We start from the raw sequence: 18,041 nt of genomic DNA, 5'->3' as shown, positions 1-18,041 counted from the left end.
AAGCTGTTAAAAACGCCAATTGTATTAAAACGCCCACTGATTTGCAGTGGCGTTTTCTTGCGGAGGCCAAGGGAAGCCAGGCTTCCTCACTTTTTCAGAATATAATCGTCATTTAATAAACACTTTTGTTTTCACAGTTTACGTAATCCTTCTGTCATCTCCTTATCGTCTCTCTTCATTCATTACTGAGTGTTTTATGATGTGTAAAACAGCGCCCCTATAAAAGTGACATGGTGAATGAGCGTTGAAAACATGGTACTGCACCCTGTGTCTGTGAGGAGGCCAGGCTGAGTTGGCATCCCTTGATAGAAAAAAAAAAGAATGATTAACCAATCAGGTGACGCTATTGTCATGACACTGCTCCCCTGTGATTGGTCAGGACAGTGTCAAGGGAAGCCATGAACTTGTTGGCATCAGGCCAATCACATCACGTTATCATCGTCAATGAATGAATGAATGAAATAGCGGAAGATTTGTGGTTTTGTGCCCATCTTTTTAATTCCTTTATTTATTGACCATACACTCAAAACAAAACAAAGACACATTTAAATGTAAGCCTTAACAAACAACCTTTTCACACGTAAGTTTTTCAAGGCGACCGTTATTGATCGTAGTATCACTTTATGGTTCCCATGGAGACGCGTCTTTCATTGCTTGTCACACCGCAGGCACAATAGCGCTGAATGATCAGCTTTTATTTCCTTTTTTTATTCAAAATTTCACAAATTTATTAGCTATAGCAGGATATATCTGATATTCCGATTGTCAAATATGTGCAAGAGGATGTGTTTTGTTGTTCAAACACCTTTATAACAATCGCGTTAGTTGAGCTGTATGCGCAACATATTTTAGGTATCTACGTGCTCAAAGTGTTGGATTGTAACAAGCATAAGTCCCGGTAAGATGATGCTGGGCGCTCTAATAGTTCATCCAAATAGCAACATATAAATGGTAACGTATGATTTTCTGCCCCAATCCCTTAAAACACACAGCTTAGAGGTTATGTCTTAATTGGCTTCCTCAGAAATTTTCCCCACGCCACGCCACTGCTGATTTGGAACCCACTGATTTTTGGTTCTACAGAGACACCTGGAACTACTCAAACCGCAAGGAAGAGGCGTATTCAGTAAGTCCAGTCCAACCAACGAGATGCTCATTTGCAAGATCCATGGAAGTGAACGAGTTAAGAGAATAAAAAAATAAAATATTTGTTCAAATAACCGATTCGCTCACCGAAAGAATTCGTTCAAAACTCTTGCACGAAAGATAAACGCCACATTGGAGCTGCTTCAGCGTTTCTCGGTAACGTTTTCTCACATTCTGGCGTGCTCTCTGATTCCAAGTCAAGGTAGAGCTCAGACTAGTCATCTCTGCAAGATAATTCATTATGTTCTGATATGAACCATTCCATCGCGGATTTGAGCTGCCTTTCTCTTTAATTCTGCTGGACACTTTATTGCGGAGCCCCCACAAAATGTTGGAGGGCGGGCCGCGCAGCAGCAGCGCAGTGAGTTGTCAAAATCTTGTGGCGGTGACGCCGAGGGTCCACAACACCCACTAAAGTAAATTGGTGTGGTTTGTCTCGCGAGGGATTATATAGGCTATTTATTATCATCAGCGTTGCGATTGTGATCGTCTTTTTGAATCGAGTTGAATGATAATGCAGCGATTTCTCTTTCTGCAACTTCGGGCGGCGGACAGGCGCAAGGGCGCGGGCAGAGCATAGTTATCCAATGCGCAAGTGTCATTCTGTTGGATTAGCCCAAACAACTGCGTCTCCAACTGCACCGGGATGCCTCTTATCAGCCTGGACGACGATGATCAGAGATGGGTCCCGACGCATGTCAACGTGACCGTGCTTCGCTCGAGGGGTCTGCGGTCGAAGGGCAAGCAAGGCAGCCGCTATGTTTACACTATCATCCAGGTCGGCAAGGAGAAGTACACCACCGGCCTGGTGGAGAAGGCTGAGGAGCCGCAGTGGAACGAGGAGTGCTCGTTTGAGCTCCAGCCCGGGCTGCTGGAGGCGGGAGGGACGAGCGCGTACCCGCCCGGGAGCAGCAACCTGGTGCTCACCGTGATGCATAGGGTGTTGATCGGGCTGGACGTGTTTCTCGGACAAACTATTGTTCCCCTCGACAAAGTTTTCCAGGAAGGAATGTGTCCTAGAAATGAGTGAGTAGAGCTAATAATAGGATCAATTAATGGGCCTCTTGGTCGAGGGCCTCTTAAGACTTTTGCACTGTGTCAGTACCATGGTACAGTGGCATCAGTTACCGTAGTACTGCATGATTACCATATTCACGTGCCAACTGCCAAGGTATTTACGCGATATTCCAATGTACATGGTTTGCTCGTCTTAGCTGTTTTGAGTTGGTCTCACCCAGTGCACAAAAGTATCCAAAACCCTTTTAAAATGTTCTACATTTTAAACATTCCAACAACTACACTTAAAACTGAAATAAAAATGAATACAAACTAAATAGACACATTTAAACAAAAAACGATGAAATAAAATTAAAATGGAAGTGGGAAACATAAAGATGAATTCAAAATATTGATAAAAACAATAATAGTATCTCGATGATACTATAATTATTGGGTACATGTTAAAATAAACATGACATTTTAGTATTGTTTTACTGCTTCACCATCATTCCCACATGACAGCATGAAAACAAAAAAAAGTGTAGCCTTAAGTTCTGTCTTTATGGTTATTATAGCCTTACAAATTCATGTAATTGAATGTTCTTTTAAAGCATAGGAGCTTTCCTTGTTTTTCAGTTGATATAGTCCTGGGATATTTCACACAGTCGTGCCAAAACCGTGAGCCTGTGATTTTGGATGGAAGAATTTCTGTGCACCCATTTCCCAGTTGGACAGACATTCGCATTTGCAACATAATAAAAAAGCAGGAAGATTCTTTGGCCTGCCACCAAAACCTAACCTAAATTACTGATGTCACATGCAATATTAAATGCATGCATGGTGGTCAAAGCCACACAAGCAATCTATGGGAAGTGCAAAACCAACACTGTTTTGAATTCCAGAGTAATGGGATATGTTTTTACAGACACAACAACAGCAACATACTTGGAGGGGCATGCTGCGTCTAGTCCTCATCAGTGCTGGCACAGAGTCATGCCTGCACACAGGGTAGTACCAGTGTGTGTCAGAATGGTCACAGAGTCCGACTGAAGCTCAACAAACACGCATTTCACTGCAGTCCAACAGACGTAACCTTTCTGGAATCTTGGTCTTTTTTCAATGTTCATTTTATTTGAATATGTCTCTTGTTTAGAAGCTTCCACATCAAATGCAGATGAAGTTTAACTACATGTCTAGCAGTGCCGTCATTAGGAGTAAATAATTTGTCATGGGAGAGGAGGAAGAGATGAGGTAGGTGGGGGCCTCTTGGCTAAAACCTCTATAAACAAGTGAGGGAGGAAGTCACTGAGCCATGCTGAGAAACAATAACATTGTTATTTTCATATTCGATACGCCTTCCTTTATCCTCACGTCCACCATTCAACTCTCAAATTCACACAATGGGCGACTAACTAACAAAATTGATTTAATTAAAAAACACCATGATCAAGATGTAAGTACCAAATTGTAACAAGAATTTTAGTATATTTGTTTCTTATCAGTATAAGCATGTTACTGGTTTTAATAGTTCCAGATCTGCAAAGATGTTGGAAGAAAATTAAAATATATATATTTTTTTTTTAGCCTGTGCAAAACATGCTGCAACAATTCTTGGCTGTTGTCCTTGCAGCCATTTACAACAGTGGATCTCATCTTCGGGGACCACAGGATGACTTGAAAGTATTTAAATCAGCTATTTTAATATAGGATAACAATCTAACTATAATCTAAATCAGGGCCCGTATTCATAAAGATTCTAAGAATCCTCTAAGAAAACTCTTAATTTAGCTTAAAAACTTTTACGTAGGAGTCTTAGCTTAAAAGCGATTCGGGACCGATCTGAGAACAACTCTGACGCCCGTTTCACACATACTCCGTGTGCAGTGCATATGCGGTGCGTGTTGCAGTGCGTATGCAGTGCAGGAGCAGCAGGCGCAATAGTGCTTTCACATATGCTGCGTTTGCAGTGCGTAACTGATTCGCTGCTGTTATACCACGAATACATACTCACTATTTGTATTTCAAATCCAGAAGTTATCAGCAACTTTTATTTAAAAAAAGTTTTCTTTGTCAGCATTGCGATTCTCTTTGTACACATATACACTGTTTAATAGACGTATTCACGTTTAAACACAATTTAAACAACATATTATTAAAAGCATTACTTCTATATAATTATATATTAAGTTGCTCAAGCAAGTGGTAAAAATGTTTTACCATGTAGGCTATACTATTAAAATCGCATAGCCTACATTTTAAATTAAAACTTAAAATTGACAAAAACAGCAGACTCATACCCTTGCCTTTCTTTTGCATAATTTAAATCTTTATACAATAAATCTTGCATGTCACTAATAACTTGTTTTTCCACCTCCACGAATGAGACGAGTGTTGTTCATTATGTTGTCTTATTGAAGTAAATGGTATTTTCCCTTGATTTACCCCGGTCTTAACGTCTCAGCATTCCGATTGTCTTTGTACGCATATACACTCTTTAACAGACGCACGTTTATACACAATTTAAACAACGTCAGCCTATTATTCAATGGATTACTTTTACTTATATTAAGTTGCTCAAGCAAGTGGGCAAATATTTAACCATGTACTTTATATTAAATCGCAAACATTTTAAATTAAAACTTAAAATTGACAAAAACAGCTGACTCTCATGCCTTTTCTTTTTCATTTAAATTTGAATACAATAAATCTTGCATATCACTAAGAACTTGTTTTTCCACCTCCACGAATGAGACAAGTGTTGTTCATTATGTCACCTTGTTGAGGTAAATTGTAGCTTTCCTTGCTTTACCCCGGTCTTAAAGTGAAAAAAAAAAGTATTTAAATACATTTATGTTGAGATTACTAAATTTTATTTAATTAATCGCATTTATGGTGAAATTGCTACATTTTTAGGTCAATCTGCGTTCATTTTGACCACGAAACATGCACTGTCACTTTAATTCAGCGCGTGCAGCACAGCAAAAATAGACTCGGTGCGGAAACGATCGCTGCACTGCTGTATACGCACCGCAACTGGAACGGATCGCCGGACTGCATCCGTGTGCAGTGTGAAAGCTCTAACCTGTTAACATGGGTACGGAAAAAAATACGCACCGCATACGCACTGCAAACGGAGTATGTGTGAAACGGGCGTCAGTAAGGAAAAGACAAAAACTTTCATCTTAGTAAGGAGGCGGGGTTGACCCCGTTGCTATGTATGACACAATCTTTTGAAGACTGTGATTGGTTGGTTGTCCAAGAAGGAAAAAAAAAAGTGATTTCAAGTATAGGGTCTATTCTAAGCCTTTCCAATTTTTCCTATTTGATCATTCTCTCACACACACACACACACACATTATATATGTGTATATAAATCCTTTTTTTTTTATTTACCATGCTGTTAATTTCCTATAAGGTATTTGATTGGCTTAGAATGATAAAAAATGTTCCACTCTTTCCAATTACACTGATTGCTGGCATGTCTATTTAAGTGGTGGTTTGAATGTTGGTTTTAATGTATCAAACATGGAATTTTCCCAGTTGCCAAATATCGTAATGTAGTGATTACTTTCATTTCTGGCGCTATGGCATTTCTGCGCTGTGTCGGAGATGTTAGCGCGTCTCTAATAAGATCAGTCACAAACATGATCCCTGCACGATCTAATTTAAAGCGTCTTATTAACTCACTGTCATCCATTGTCTGCAACACATTTCTTCTCCTTCTTCGTCTTTCTGCCATTTTCTCCTCTGCTAAAGAAACTCTTAAGCCTCTTAAAAGTCCTCGTCCGTGCTCCTAACAATTTTGACCTTAAGACCTCTTTTAAGGGTTAAGATGCTTTCTGAATTACTTTTTTCTTTACTAGGATTTTTTCTTTAATTGTAAGAGTAAACGCCCACATTTCTAAGAATTTTCTTAGAATTTTGTCACTAGGAGCTACTCTTTGCATTAAGATTCTTCATGAATACGGGCCCAGGTTCTCAACTCTAGTTTGACCAAGAATCTTGATTTAACTCACCTGCCTGCAACCACCTTGAACACCACACTGCTAAGGTCAGGTGACTGGATTTGTCTAGTTCAATATTTATCTTGACGAACTTTCATTTTCTAGTTACTGTTTGCACTGCCATATGTAGGCCTCTCAGCATTTCAGGTCATATGGAAATGTCCATCTCTGCACACACTATTCTGAATCTGAATCATCACATGTCATTGTAGGCGTGAGGCTGTTCTGCACATCTGGATTTAATTGAGCTCGGAGTTGCACCTCTTTCTCCCTCTCTTTCTCTCTCTTCTGCCGTCTCCTGGTTTGAGGCGTTTGTCTTGGCTCTCTGCACGTGTGCGCACATGAGGTGCTCTGTGGTGTACCGGAAATGGAGGAAATAGTTTCACCACTGGTTCTCTGTGAAACAAAGGGACGGCACTATCCTAATGCAGTAACATTCGTTCAAGAGGCCCCCGCTTGTGTTTGCACTCCTGTATAGGTCATAGCAGTTTGCTTCAGTGTGGTGCAGGAAATTGTAAGCCGATGTTATAAAAGATGAGGCCATCAGTGAGGGCATCGTTTTAAGTGTCATCATGCATCATGTTTTTTTACCTCTAAAATCAATAGACAAAAAACACTGTTTAAACGTTTTGGGTCAGTAAGATTTTTAAATGTAATGTAAACTATAAATTTAAGTGTGCATTAGATAAAGGCTTAATATAAATTAGCTTTTAGATGATTTTCTTTTCCTCTTCTATGCTTAAGGTGGTTCAAGCTGCACTCCAAGGCTGGTCGAAAGGAGAAGGAGCGGGGAGAGCTGCAGGTCACCATCCAGTTCACCCGCAACAACATGACCGCTAGTATGTACGACTTGACCGTAAAGGACAAGCCTCGTTCTGCATTTGGGAAACTGAAGGACCGCGTCACAGGAAAAAAGCGAGGAGATTTGGAGTCCTCCTCTGCCATTTTACCCGGCCGCTACGCCGCCATATCAGGGTCTGTAGGTCCTCCGTTTGCAGGAGATGGTGGACCCGATGATCCAGGCGAGGAAGAGGTGCTCGATGAACACCGGAGCAAGGTGAAAGACTTCTTCTTTAAAGGGAAACTACGCAAGAATTCAGACACACGGTCCTGTTCGTCATTGGCTTCGGACAGTAGTATGGCATCGTCCGCTGGGGATCCATTCGCCCCAGTAGAGCTGTCCAGAACACCTGTCTACAGCAGCAGAGTGATGGAGCCCTTCCGTATGGACACTGAAGCAGGGATAAAAGGTATTTGACAGCATTTACTTTCATTGTGTGGACAAAGCTAGTTTAAAATATATATATATATATCTTCTTTTGTTTCACAGATGAAATAAATTTGGAACGACATGGAGGTGAGTAAATTAAGACAGAATTTTCCTTTTGGGGTGAACTATCCCTTTGAGACATCTTTCAAACACTCCTCAAATGTCCGGTCGACACCTACCGATCTAAATTCTGTGATTTGTGTCTTTAAAGTGATGACCCACAAGCGCGCACACAGCGATGAAGCCAGTAAGATCACGGGTGTTCCTCATCTTATCCCTGCCGTGGAAAACCTAAAAGGTCAGAGCATGGCGCTCTCCAAATCAACCCTCTGCATCAACGGTACCCATATCTACTCATCCGAGCCTGCCAGCCCCAAGAGTCCAAGCACCATCCCGGCCAAGCTCTCCCTGCTGGAGAAATGCGCACCCCTTTCTCGCTCTCTCCAGAATCTGACCCGACGTGGCGAGGACTCGCAGAAGAGCGATGGGAGACGCTGGTCCATTGAAAAGACTAAGAAGGAGGACGGGGAGATGGATGGAGCTCAGAGTCAGACCCAAGGGGCCGCCACTCCAGAGGGGAAGCCAGTGCAGGCCGCTGGACCAGTGGAAGTGGTGGATAAAGGGAAAAAGCTGAGGAAAACTCTGTTTTCTAGCGGGAGGAGTGACTCTCTCCCAGCCAAGCCGGAGCAGTGCCAGGTTTCTGTTCCTCTTGAGGGCAGACGCAGAGGATGGTTTGGCTCCAGTGACTCGCAGAACAAGCCAAGGTGAGTGAAAGCACGGCTACTAGGTTTTATGTTACAGTACAAAAGATGTCTGACTTTGCACATGTATCAATATCATCAATAGCCGCTCACCATGATCTGTATTTGACTGTCAGGCGTTCTTCAAAAGGGATACTTTGTTTTTAAGGGAAAGGCTTTGAATGTCAGCCTGCATTTTGGTCCTCAGAGAGTATTCTTAGAAAAAAGAGCTGTTTGAATTTGCTGATGCAACAGTTACTGCAGCAGCTTTTTCCATTTCATTCCTTTATATTGCTCTTGGTTTGCAGAACATAGGTCAAGACATTCTTCAAAGAAGGGCTTGTTAATGTGTGTTTTCATCAAAAAAAAAATTGTCAAGTTCCACAAATTTGTTGAAGCATTCAAAATCATCAGCTATTTTCTTTCTTTTTTTAAAGAAATGTCCACTTATATTAAATTGATTTTATTTCACCTTTCAGTAATTTCATCTTTTTGTTCAGCAGCATGTTTTTTTTTTCCAACACATCAAATCATTTTCTTATAGTTCACACCTGTTTTATGTTGATTAGTTAGAGACAGGGGTGGGGTGTTATGACACATATTATATCACAATAGGAGTCATTTTAATATATAGTTATTTTTGCTGGAAGAAAGGTTGTTCCGAAAATATTAAACTAATACACAAAACTTGTCTAACTAATATAAGTCAAAAGTTCTCAAGATTGCTGAAGACAAGTAAACAGTCAGTAATAAAATAAGAAAAACTAACAAATAACTACAGTAGAACAAAGCTACACATGAAAACACAGTGCTTTTTTAGGTTCAGGTAGGTCTTTCTAATAGAAGTAAGAAATACAGAAACTGAAAGTCATTAGTCAAATGTGATATAAAACACTGCATAGTCTTCACAGTATAAATTAAATGTGTATTGATTCTTATTAAATCAAAAAATATTCAGTCAAGAGTAGTGAGTGAATTATTATTATTTATTTTTTTTATTTTTTTATTTTTTTTTGATTAACATTAAAGGGATAGTTCACTTTGAAATTAAATTTTGGTATGTTTTAGCTTACCTCTAGGGCAGTGGTTCTCAATCCTGGTCCTGGGGACCCACAGCTCTGCACAGTTTGTATATCTCCCTCATTTAACACACCTGATTCAGATCATCATCTCGTTAGGAAAGAGCTCTGAACTGAACTGGGTGTGTCAGATAAAGGAGACATATAAAATGTGCAGAGTTGTGGGTCCCCAGGACCAGGATTGAGAACCACTGCTCTAGGGCATCCAAGATGTAGGTGTCTTTTTTTCGCAGTAGTTTAAATTTTGATATTTTTAGGTCAAACCGTTCTTGTCTGTCAGTCGTATAATGCAGGTCTATGGTCACTGTCTCAAAGAGCATGCACAGAGTCCAAATTAAAACAATTCCCCATCGTGCAAATTAAACAATTCCCCATCGTAAGTACATATGGTCTTTAAGGCGACATCTAGTGTATATTTCTATGCACCAGTCTGCGTACATGTCACACACCAGGATGCGCACGCGCCCTCAGATCACTTGGACGTGGCTGTGTATAAGAGGTAAAAACGATATAAATACTGTTCGTTTTCTCACACAAACCGCTCGTTTCGTGTCTTAGGCCATCAATGTGTACTTGTGATGGGGAATTGTTTTAATTTGGACGATGGGGAATTGTTTTAATTTGGACGATGGGGAATTGTTTTAATTTCGACTCTGTGCATGCTCTTTGAGACAGTGACCACAGACCTGCATTATATGACTGACAGACAAGAACAGTTTGACGTAAAAATATAAAAATTGAAACTACTGCGGGAAAAAAGACACCTACATCTTGGATGCCCTTGAGGTAAGCTAAAACATACCAAAATTTTATTTCAAAGTGAACTATCCCTTTAAGGACACATACAGCAGCAAGTGTATTACAGTAGGCTGTAAGAGTTTTACGACCTATACACATCTGATTTTATCCCAACTGTTATGTTCGCTTAAGACACAACAGACTGTGTTTACCAAAATACTCATCAAAGACAGTCATTCATTTTGACATAACTTTAAGCACAATAAACCATGAAAAAGTTCTGAATTTGTTTCTTGTGCTGTGTGATAGATGGCTTTATGTGTGCGCACCTCTGATGTGTGCACAGAAAACTGTCTATCAAAACGCAAATACCGAATTGAATTATATAAATGGTTTAAAAACACTATGATGCAACGTCAAATGAGCGATAGGGATGATAATCCAAAATGTGCAATTGTCAAATTCCACCCCTATTGCTCTTTTTCAATTGTTCCAGCTAAACCAGCAACAGTATATATGTAGGAACACAGTTTGCAAGCTGGTCAAAACATGCCAGACACTTCCGGAATAAAACATGAACGAATTTGAATCCAAAGACAGTTTTTCTTCTATTAACAGGTGTTTCTGTAATAGAGAAGAACTGTCTCTCTCCCCTCACCCATAGTTAGATGATATGGCCCATTACACACTATGACTAAGAGGACTACTTGTGCCTTCCCTCCACAGGCTGGGAGTCTCTCCTAAGGTAGAGAGCAGCTCAGACATCCCCTGTCAGATCCCTTGCTCCCCCAGTCAGCCCCCATGCTCTCTTCCCCTCAGTTGCACTACTGGCTTGGTGTCTCCCCCTAGTGGCAATCACACCAACCCATTCACCCACTCATCCCCAACACCCCCTTCCATCTCACCCTCCAACCCTTTCCTCACACGACTACAGCAAAACCCTTTTTTTGAGGATCTTATAGCCGAGGAAGCACTGACGTCTCCAACTGCTGGCTACTGTTCTCTAAATTCCAGTTTTTATCACTATCCAGTCGGATCCAGTCCCCTCCGTAATGGAGTGTCGAACAAAATGTCCGCAATAAAGCGGGAAAGACCCAGGAGTATGTCCAGGCAGAGGTCTCTTCCGACCATTATGCTTGAGACCCCAGAAGCAAACTCAAATATTAATCCGAACCTCTCTCTGTCTGAGAGGGCTGGGGAATGGGATGATTTTGAAGCATTTGCCTCAAGCCGTCTCAAATCACCAAGTGGAACTCCAACTAGACCTCCATCAGCACCGTTTCTTTCACAGGAACCAAATACAAACCAGATGGTGTTTGTAAATGATAAAGCGATTGGTTTAAGAGTTGATGAAGTTGATATGGGTATTTCAAAGCCATGGGATCTGCCTCCTCTACCACCACGTAAACCCATGAGAACCCAAGTGATCACCATGGACAGCTGGTTGGATAGAGCCCAGGAGCTGGCTGTGCAGAAAGAGGCTTGCTTTCTCTCCCAGACTGACTTTGCCTCCCTTCAGCGTGTGAGAGACGGAGACTTGAAGAGGAGCTCTCAAATTGTATGTTCAGATAAAGAGTTGCATCACATTTCTTCAGTAGGGTATAACAAGATGGAAGTGGAGTTGAGCAGTGATATCAAACTGAACCAATTCATGGTTGGGGAAGCAACAGGGCAAGATTTCCCTACAAACAATGCTTGTGGCTCTCCAAATGGTTTCGGTGAAGATGCACTTGGAAGCTCTGAATGCGAGAACACGGTACCTGAAACACTTTGTTTTCCGTCTGATTGGGAAACCACAGTGGCTGAATCACTTTGCAGTTCACCTCAGACCCAACCCAAACACGATTCAGAATTGTCCAGTGAAGTAAAGGCCTCCAATGAGCAACAACTTCAGACTAAAACCAATGGCATTGGTTTGTTGACCCTCTCCCCTAGAGATTCGAACAACAATACAGATATTACTTCTGAGTTTGCTTTCATTGATTCTGAAAGTTCACAGTCGGACTTGCAACCACCTTTTGAAATTAATAAAGAAGGTGAAGCATCCAAAATTTCTTCACATTTGCTCTCTGGCAACGGTTCCTCACTTCCCAGGTGCTCATCAGGCTTACCTGAGGATATATTGTGCAGAATGACGTCAGAGTTGAATATGTTTTCACCAAGGAACACTCATAATGATAGCACATCACATTTGTCTGACTCACAAAACCACAACCATTGCTCATCACCTTTTGAGAGATCTTGTGAAGGACAAAAAGTCAACTCTTGTGAACACCAAAACACTGCTTCAAAGTTTAACTGTGACTCTCAAGACGTGGCTGATGTTCTCCTCAGAAACGACTTCACTGTGATCACTCAAGCATTCTCAAGCAATGACAACACTGTGACAACTCAAATCCAACCAGAGACGGTGGAAGACAGTCGCATCTTGCTCACTACGCATGATGAGGAGCCTAATGTTAATTTAACAGAAGGTAACCTAAACTCTGAAGTCTGCTTCTCAAAGAACAGTGAGGTCAAGGGATCTTGTTTGACGTTGGATGAACAAATCAGCTTTGAAGACTTTCATGCTAGAGTAGCTCCAAGAAATTCCAGAAGCCCCTATACAACAGAAGTCAGATCAGCCCGCATCAGACCACGCTCAACCACAAGCTCACCCAAAACTGTCTCCTGTGCCGACTCGCTCCCAGGCTCTAATAATCCTGCATCAGACCTCATTTTGCATGATCTTTCCTCTTCACCCACCCCATTAGCTGGTACTAATTCCTGTCTCCGCCTTGACCCTTCCCTTCCGGCAAAGCCCCCAAACGAGATGCTCAGCATGGGTTCCACATGCTCCTCCACAGCCCAGTCCCACGTTGATGCACCGCTCTCCCTCTCACCTGAGGAGACACAGCCAGCAAACGTCCTCCTGCCCCATGAGGAGAGCAGGTGAGACCTCACTGCCTTTAAAAGTGCACTCACCTCTGCTCTCACCTGAGAAATGAATTCATTCTCTCTCACAGTTGCACTAGGACAGGCTCATAAATGCTCTCACATATGTTGGCCTAGAACAAACTTTGTTTCTGCGCTCACAGCTTGCTATGATTTGGACTTTGACAAATGTGCACCATCTCTTATTATGTTTCCTCCTGGTTTGCTCATGCTGTGTTACCTTTAGTCATTTCATTTTTCATCTTTGCTTTTCTGTTGCTTTATTCAGTCTTCTTTCTGTTTTGGTGGACACACCGCAACACATCTTTCCTTGTAGAGGTAACTAAACTTACCATAAAAATAGTCTAAAGTTAGATGACAGAGTTGTATTGTATGCATCAAGTTTTATGAGAGGTTTGATGATGTGAAATGTAGACTCTAGTATCATTATGTTTTTTAGTTTGTTAGTACCCTGAGACAAAAATTTTAAATGAGATATCTTTAATATCTGAAGTGCTTCTCCTTGACAGCGTTGATATTAAATTGCTTGAGACTTTAATGGCTTGAGAGCTTTTTTTTTCTTTTCTTAAGGCCCGTTCACACCAAGCACGATAACTTTAATATGGAGAACGATTTTTAGAATTATATCTTTATCGTTATCTTTATAGTTATCGTCCTTGGTGTGAACGGGCCTTTATACTTCTAAAAAATCTTCTACTAAAATCTACTTCTACTAAAATCCAGTAATCTCACAAGTCTTAGTGCTCAGATTTGCCAAGATGTCTAGACTAAAAAGGACTTTTAGCCAAGGACTTTTAGGAGATATTTGATATTTTTCATTTTTTTATTTTAATTTTAGTTGAAGTTTTAGTGATTTTTGTTAGTGCTTTATATTTCTATATAGCTTTAATTTAGTCTGGCTTTAGTCATTTTAGTACTTTCTAATTTCTAATTTTAAGTTTTATAAGTTAAAGTCTTTCATCTTATATTTATATTTTGATTTATTCCAGCTTTTTTTTAAATTTACAAAAAGGAATTTTAACAGTTTTATTTAAAAAAAAAAAAAAAAGGTTTATTAACTCTGCAAACAAGTTGGTGCTTAAATGAAATAAAACTGGGAGCATTAAGTCTTTCTGAACTATGACAGAGTAACTGAGTGATGAAATTGTTTAAAAATTTGCCATTGCAAACATGATTCTACAACAATCAGCTCCTGTCCTTTTTTTTTTTTTTTAAAGATAGTACAATATCTATATACAGTACCACTCAGCAAACACCAGACAAACTGGCACATGATTCTGGAACATACGTCATTGGACAGGTTTTTGTCTAAAGTATATGTTACTTTTAACCATTGCTTCTTCAACTATTCACTATTGCTTGTGCTGTACTCACCAACTCACCAGGAAGTTAATAAGCAAAAAACACGAGATTTAGAAAAGTAGTTGAAAGTATAAGATGACAACAGAGTACCAGTTAAACCATGCAGTCCCAAGGTCTACGTAAATACTTAATTTATCTCCTTTTTGCACCGCTGTACAGCCCTCACCCAGTGAAGCCCTTGACCAACACGACTGTCCAGGGAGAGAAGAAACCTGAAAGCCGCTCGGTTCTGGAAAAACTCAAGTCCACCATCAACCCTGGAAGATCTGCACCAGCAACCACTGCTGAGGATGAGCAAAACCAGGTACTGAAAGTTTAATGAAGTAATGGTGATTTTAACCTAACAAGTTTTATCTAATAACCTATTATTAGATGCCTTAATAGTACCTTTTAAGTTTTTATCTAATAACACCCAAAATGTCCCTTCTACTCAACAGATATCACTGATAAAAAAAGCATATTAATCTGAGAGGTTGTTTTGGGTCTCAGTAAAATGTATATGGAGCTGAAACACTTAATGAAGAAGTTTTGGTTCATTATGCTCTACATAACATTACTGTCTTTCTCTCGTAAACATGACTGTGTTTCTGTGTCTTGTGCAGTTGGCTCTGATTGAGGCCCGGGCTCAGTATCAGAACATGACCAACATGGAGCTGATTTCTCTGCTGCTTCAGCAGGAAATGGACGTCAAGAAGCAGCGAGCTGAAACTGAGGTGCAGGAGGCGTTATTGGAGAAGCGTGAGGCCGAACTGAAGAAGATGAAGGTTCAGGTCAGAGACCTGGAGGATTACATTGACAAGCTGCTGGTGCGCATTATGGAACAGACGCCCACCTTGCTGCAGGTACGCGCAAGACCAAAATGACTACGGTGACCCGCTCCGTCCTGAATACACTATTGATCTAAAGCCATTTGTGATGCTCCATTAAATTTCAAAACTGCCAAATTCACGTAGACACGATAAAGCTTTGCATGCTTTTTACTGGACTTCCAAATCCACAGTCATTGGCGTTTAGCATACTACTAGTCATTATGAGCACAAGGCAGTGGTTTAAAGTAAAAAAAAAAGGATCTGCAATATTAATTGATTCTTCCTAAATATGTCTTCCTGTTCATGAATATTCTAATTTTCGGAATAAGAAGATCTGGGATCTTGACGCATTAGTATACCAAAAAGTTATACATATTAAACATAAGAAAATGTCTTACGAAAGTTACGAAAACCACAAAACAATCTAAAAAAAACTTCTGACTATAATAACTGACTTGTTTAAATATCACTTTAACACCCATAATTGGAAGTAAAATAGAATAATAGAATGATACTAAAAAAACTGAAACTTCTTATCTATCTTTCAATCCTCCAAACGTGTCCAAATCTCAAGAAAATATTGTTTATTTGACTGCACATTGTATTGAAACGAATATGTTACACTGTTCAGTATGAATCAAGAGATTAGTAATATTTAATACGTATGTAGCCTAATAGACCTTGTGTCAAAGTTGATGTAAAATATTGCTTTCAAAAATATTCTGTACATGTAAATAAATATTATTTCTTGATAGCTTTAAAAGCACCTTAATGCGCATTATGCAGAATCGTTGTGCTTGAGCCAGTCAGCTTTGCCTCATTGAAGCTGCTGATATCAGTGCATGCTCACTTCCATCAAGCACAAAAGCAGAGATTGTTTCTGCAAACATGTAAGCTATGCAATAAAACAAACTGCTACGCTGTAGCTTAAGTTGATATATGCTACACAAAATATATTCAAAAAGCCTTAGCACTGCTGAATACTTTGATCATTGCTAAAGTAGCAAATTTAGTGATATGCAAATGCTTAAGCTTTCTAAACCACAAAAGCAATGTTTATTTTTAAGATCTGTTGTTTATGTTGTATTGCATTGTAACTTCATTGTGTTGTTGTGGCTTTTTTCGGATATTCATTCCGATGGTGTCTTATACCATTGTTTTTGTTCAGTTTTTAAGGTTACAGTGTGTGTTTTTTATTCAGTATTCAGTGTTTCCTCATTTATTCTTCTGATGAAAACTATGTGAGATTTTGTCACACAAGATCATCAGTTCTATGTCTCAGTATTGGACTTAAAGAAAGTACAGGGTTGCAGTTGATGCATTAAAATTTGTATTTGTAACAACGCATCCTGAAAAGAAACTTTTAGTTCTAGTTACACAGCCCTCAGTGTGTTCGAGGAAAGAAACATGTAGCACTGTGATTCTAGATTGTTGTTGATTTTCATTTTGCTTTTTAATCACCATATTGCAATGTGCCTCTGGATTTTTTTTACAACATACATTCACATTTGTATTTTCTTATTTTGTTTTATTTATTGCTAATTATTTCAAACAGCTTCATTTTCAAAGTTATTTGAAAATAAAGTTATAAAATCATTTGGTGTCTTTTGGTTTGAGTTCTTTACGGAAGAGACCTGTATATGTCTAAGAGATTTAAGCTTGATCTTCAGGCCTGCGTTTCTCAAAAGCATCGAGAGCTAAGTTGATTGTAGAGACCATTCGTGGCAATGGTTCTACTTGGGCTCACCATGCACATCCACATCACATCAACGGTAGTGCTTTATTTGATTGCCACTGGGTGGCACTACTGCGCTTTTAAGATGATTTATTGTACTTTGTGCTGAAAGGGATTGTTCACCCAAAAATGAAAATTCTGTCGTCATTTACTTACCCTTACGTTGTCCAAACCTGTATGAGTTTCTTTCTTCTGTTGAACTAAAAAGAAGATAGAATGTAAATGTCAACATTCTTCAAAATATCTTCTTAGCCATTGACTTCCATAGTAGAAAAAAAAATACTATGGAAGTCAATGGCTACCATCACCTGTCTGTTACCAACATTCTTCAAAATATATATTTTTATGTTCAAAGGAAGAAAGAAACTCTGGAACAACATAAGGGTGAGTAAATGATGACAGAATTAAAAATTATGGGTGAACTATCCCTTTTTTATTTTGTATATTAGGCCTACATTAAAACAGCCTATTGGTAAAAAGTGCATTATTATGGATTTTACATAGATTAGATTTTACAGTTAACTGAATCCTCACAGCAGCGTTTCCCATAAAAATGTGTGCAGATGGGAATCATAAAATATTAATGTTGTGGGAATCCAAGTTTAAACTGACAGTGTCTCTGCTTGCATTGTTGTTTGAGCTTTTAACATTAATATGTCACAGTAATGCAAATTTGATCATAACAACAATTCCTATGGGAATAGTGGAAACTGGGGTTACATTCTTGGTTAATTATCTCTGGTGGGACAAACATGAAGATAACCCAACAAGGTGCAACAACAAAAAAGACATTTAATGTCCCACTATATATGTAGTTATGACTATAGGTTTGATTGGCAAAGAGTTAAAAGGCTATACTATTATAGAAGGAAGCAACAAACATTAACTACAATTATTTTAAATTAAACATCGCTTAACACAGATTTGTCTGATGATTATATATACTATGGTTTGTTAAAATGAAGTATATGAACCATAAATAAATAAAAATCTATTGAATGTATAAAATTACTCAAGAGATATGCTATGATTAATTGTAACTATTCAATACTGTTATAATTTACTGTTATAAATCAGTTAACTGACCAGTGAATTTATTTATTTATTTTTTCTCTTCTGCTTCTTCAGTGACCTTTATGTTACATAATCCTAATATCTAGGGCTGGGGGTGGAATTTTTGTTTAATATTTTAAGAATCATTTGAATATTGTTCTGAATACATTTC

The 18,041-nt window shown here is 39.2% G+C and overlaps 1 protein-coding gene across 2 annotated transcripts; it reads left to right on the top strand.

Annotated features, from left to right (window-relative positions):
• Positions 1–1,501: 1,501 nt before the first annotated feature.
• On the top strand, positions 1,502–16,678 carry rab11fip5b (RAB11 family interacting protein 5b (class I)). 2 transcript variants are annotated; one of them, XM_081382886.1, is made up of 7 exons: positions 1,653–2,172; positions 6,894–7,399; positions 7,480–7,506; positions 7,631–8,183; positions 10,703–12,907; positions 14,432–14,576; positions 14,875–16,678. In XM_081382886.1, the coding sequence occupies exons 1-7, from the start codon at positions 1,793–1,795 to the stop codon at positions 15,133–15,135; spliced, it is 4,077 nt and encodes a 1,358-aa protein (XP_081239012.1). In that variant the 5' UTR covers positions 1,653–1,792; the 3' UTR covers positions 15,136–16,678. The 2 variants fall into 2 exon arrangements, with proteins under 2 accessions (XP_081239013.1, XP_081239012.1); XM_081382887.1 differs by lacking the exon at positions 10,703–12,907 and having other exon boundaries at positions 1,502–2,172.
• Positions 16,679–18,041: the final 1,363 nt, after the last annotated feature.

This window comes from Scardinius erythrophthalmus, assembly GCF_964197995.2.
Source record: "Scardinius erythrophthalmus genome assembly, chromosome: 13".
NCBI classification, from domain to species: domain Eukaryota; kingdom Metazoa; phylum Chordata; class Actinopteri; order Cypriniformes; family Leuciscidae; genus Scardinius; species Scardinius erythrophthalmus.
Note: the sequence above shows the minus strand (reverse complement) of the source record. Positions and strands in the feature narration are given on the sequence as shown.

Excerpts from the sequence above, each read along its gene's own strand:
- rab11fip5b (XM_081382886.1), top strand. The coding sequence starts at position 1,793 with ATGCCTCTTATCAGCCTGGACGACGATGATCAGAGATGGGTCCCGACG. Across the intron at positions 2,173-6,893 it reads GGAATGTGTCCTAGAAATGA|GTGGTTCAAGCTGCACTCCA; the intron begins GTGAGTAGAGCT and ends TCTATGCTTAAG. Across the intron at positions 12,908-14,431 it reads CTGCCCCATGAGGAGAGCAG|CCCTCACCCAGTGAAGCCCT; the intron begins GTGAGACCTCAC and ends ACCGCTGTACAG.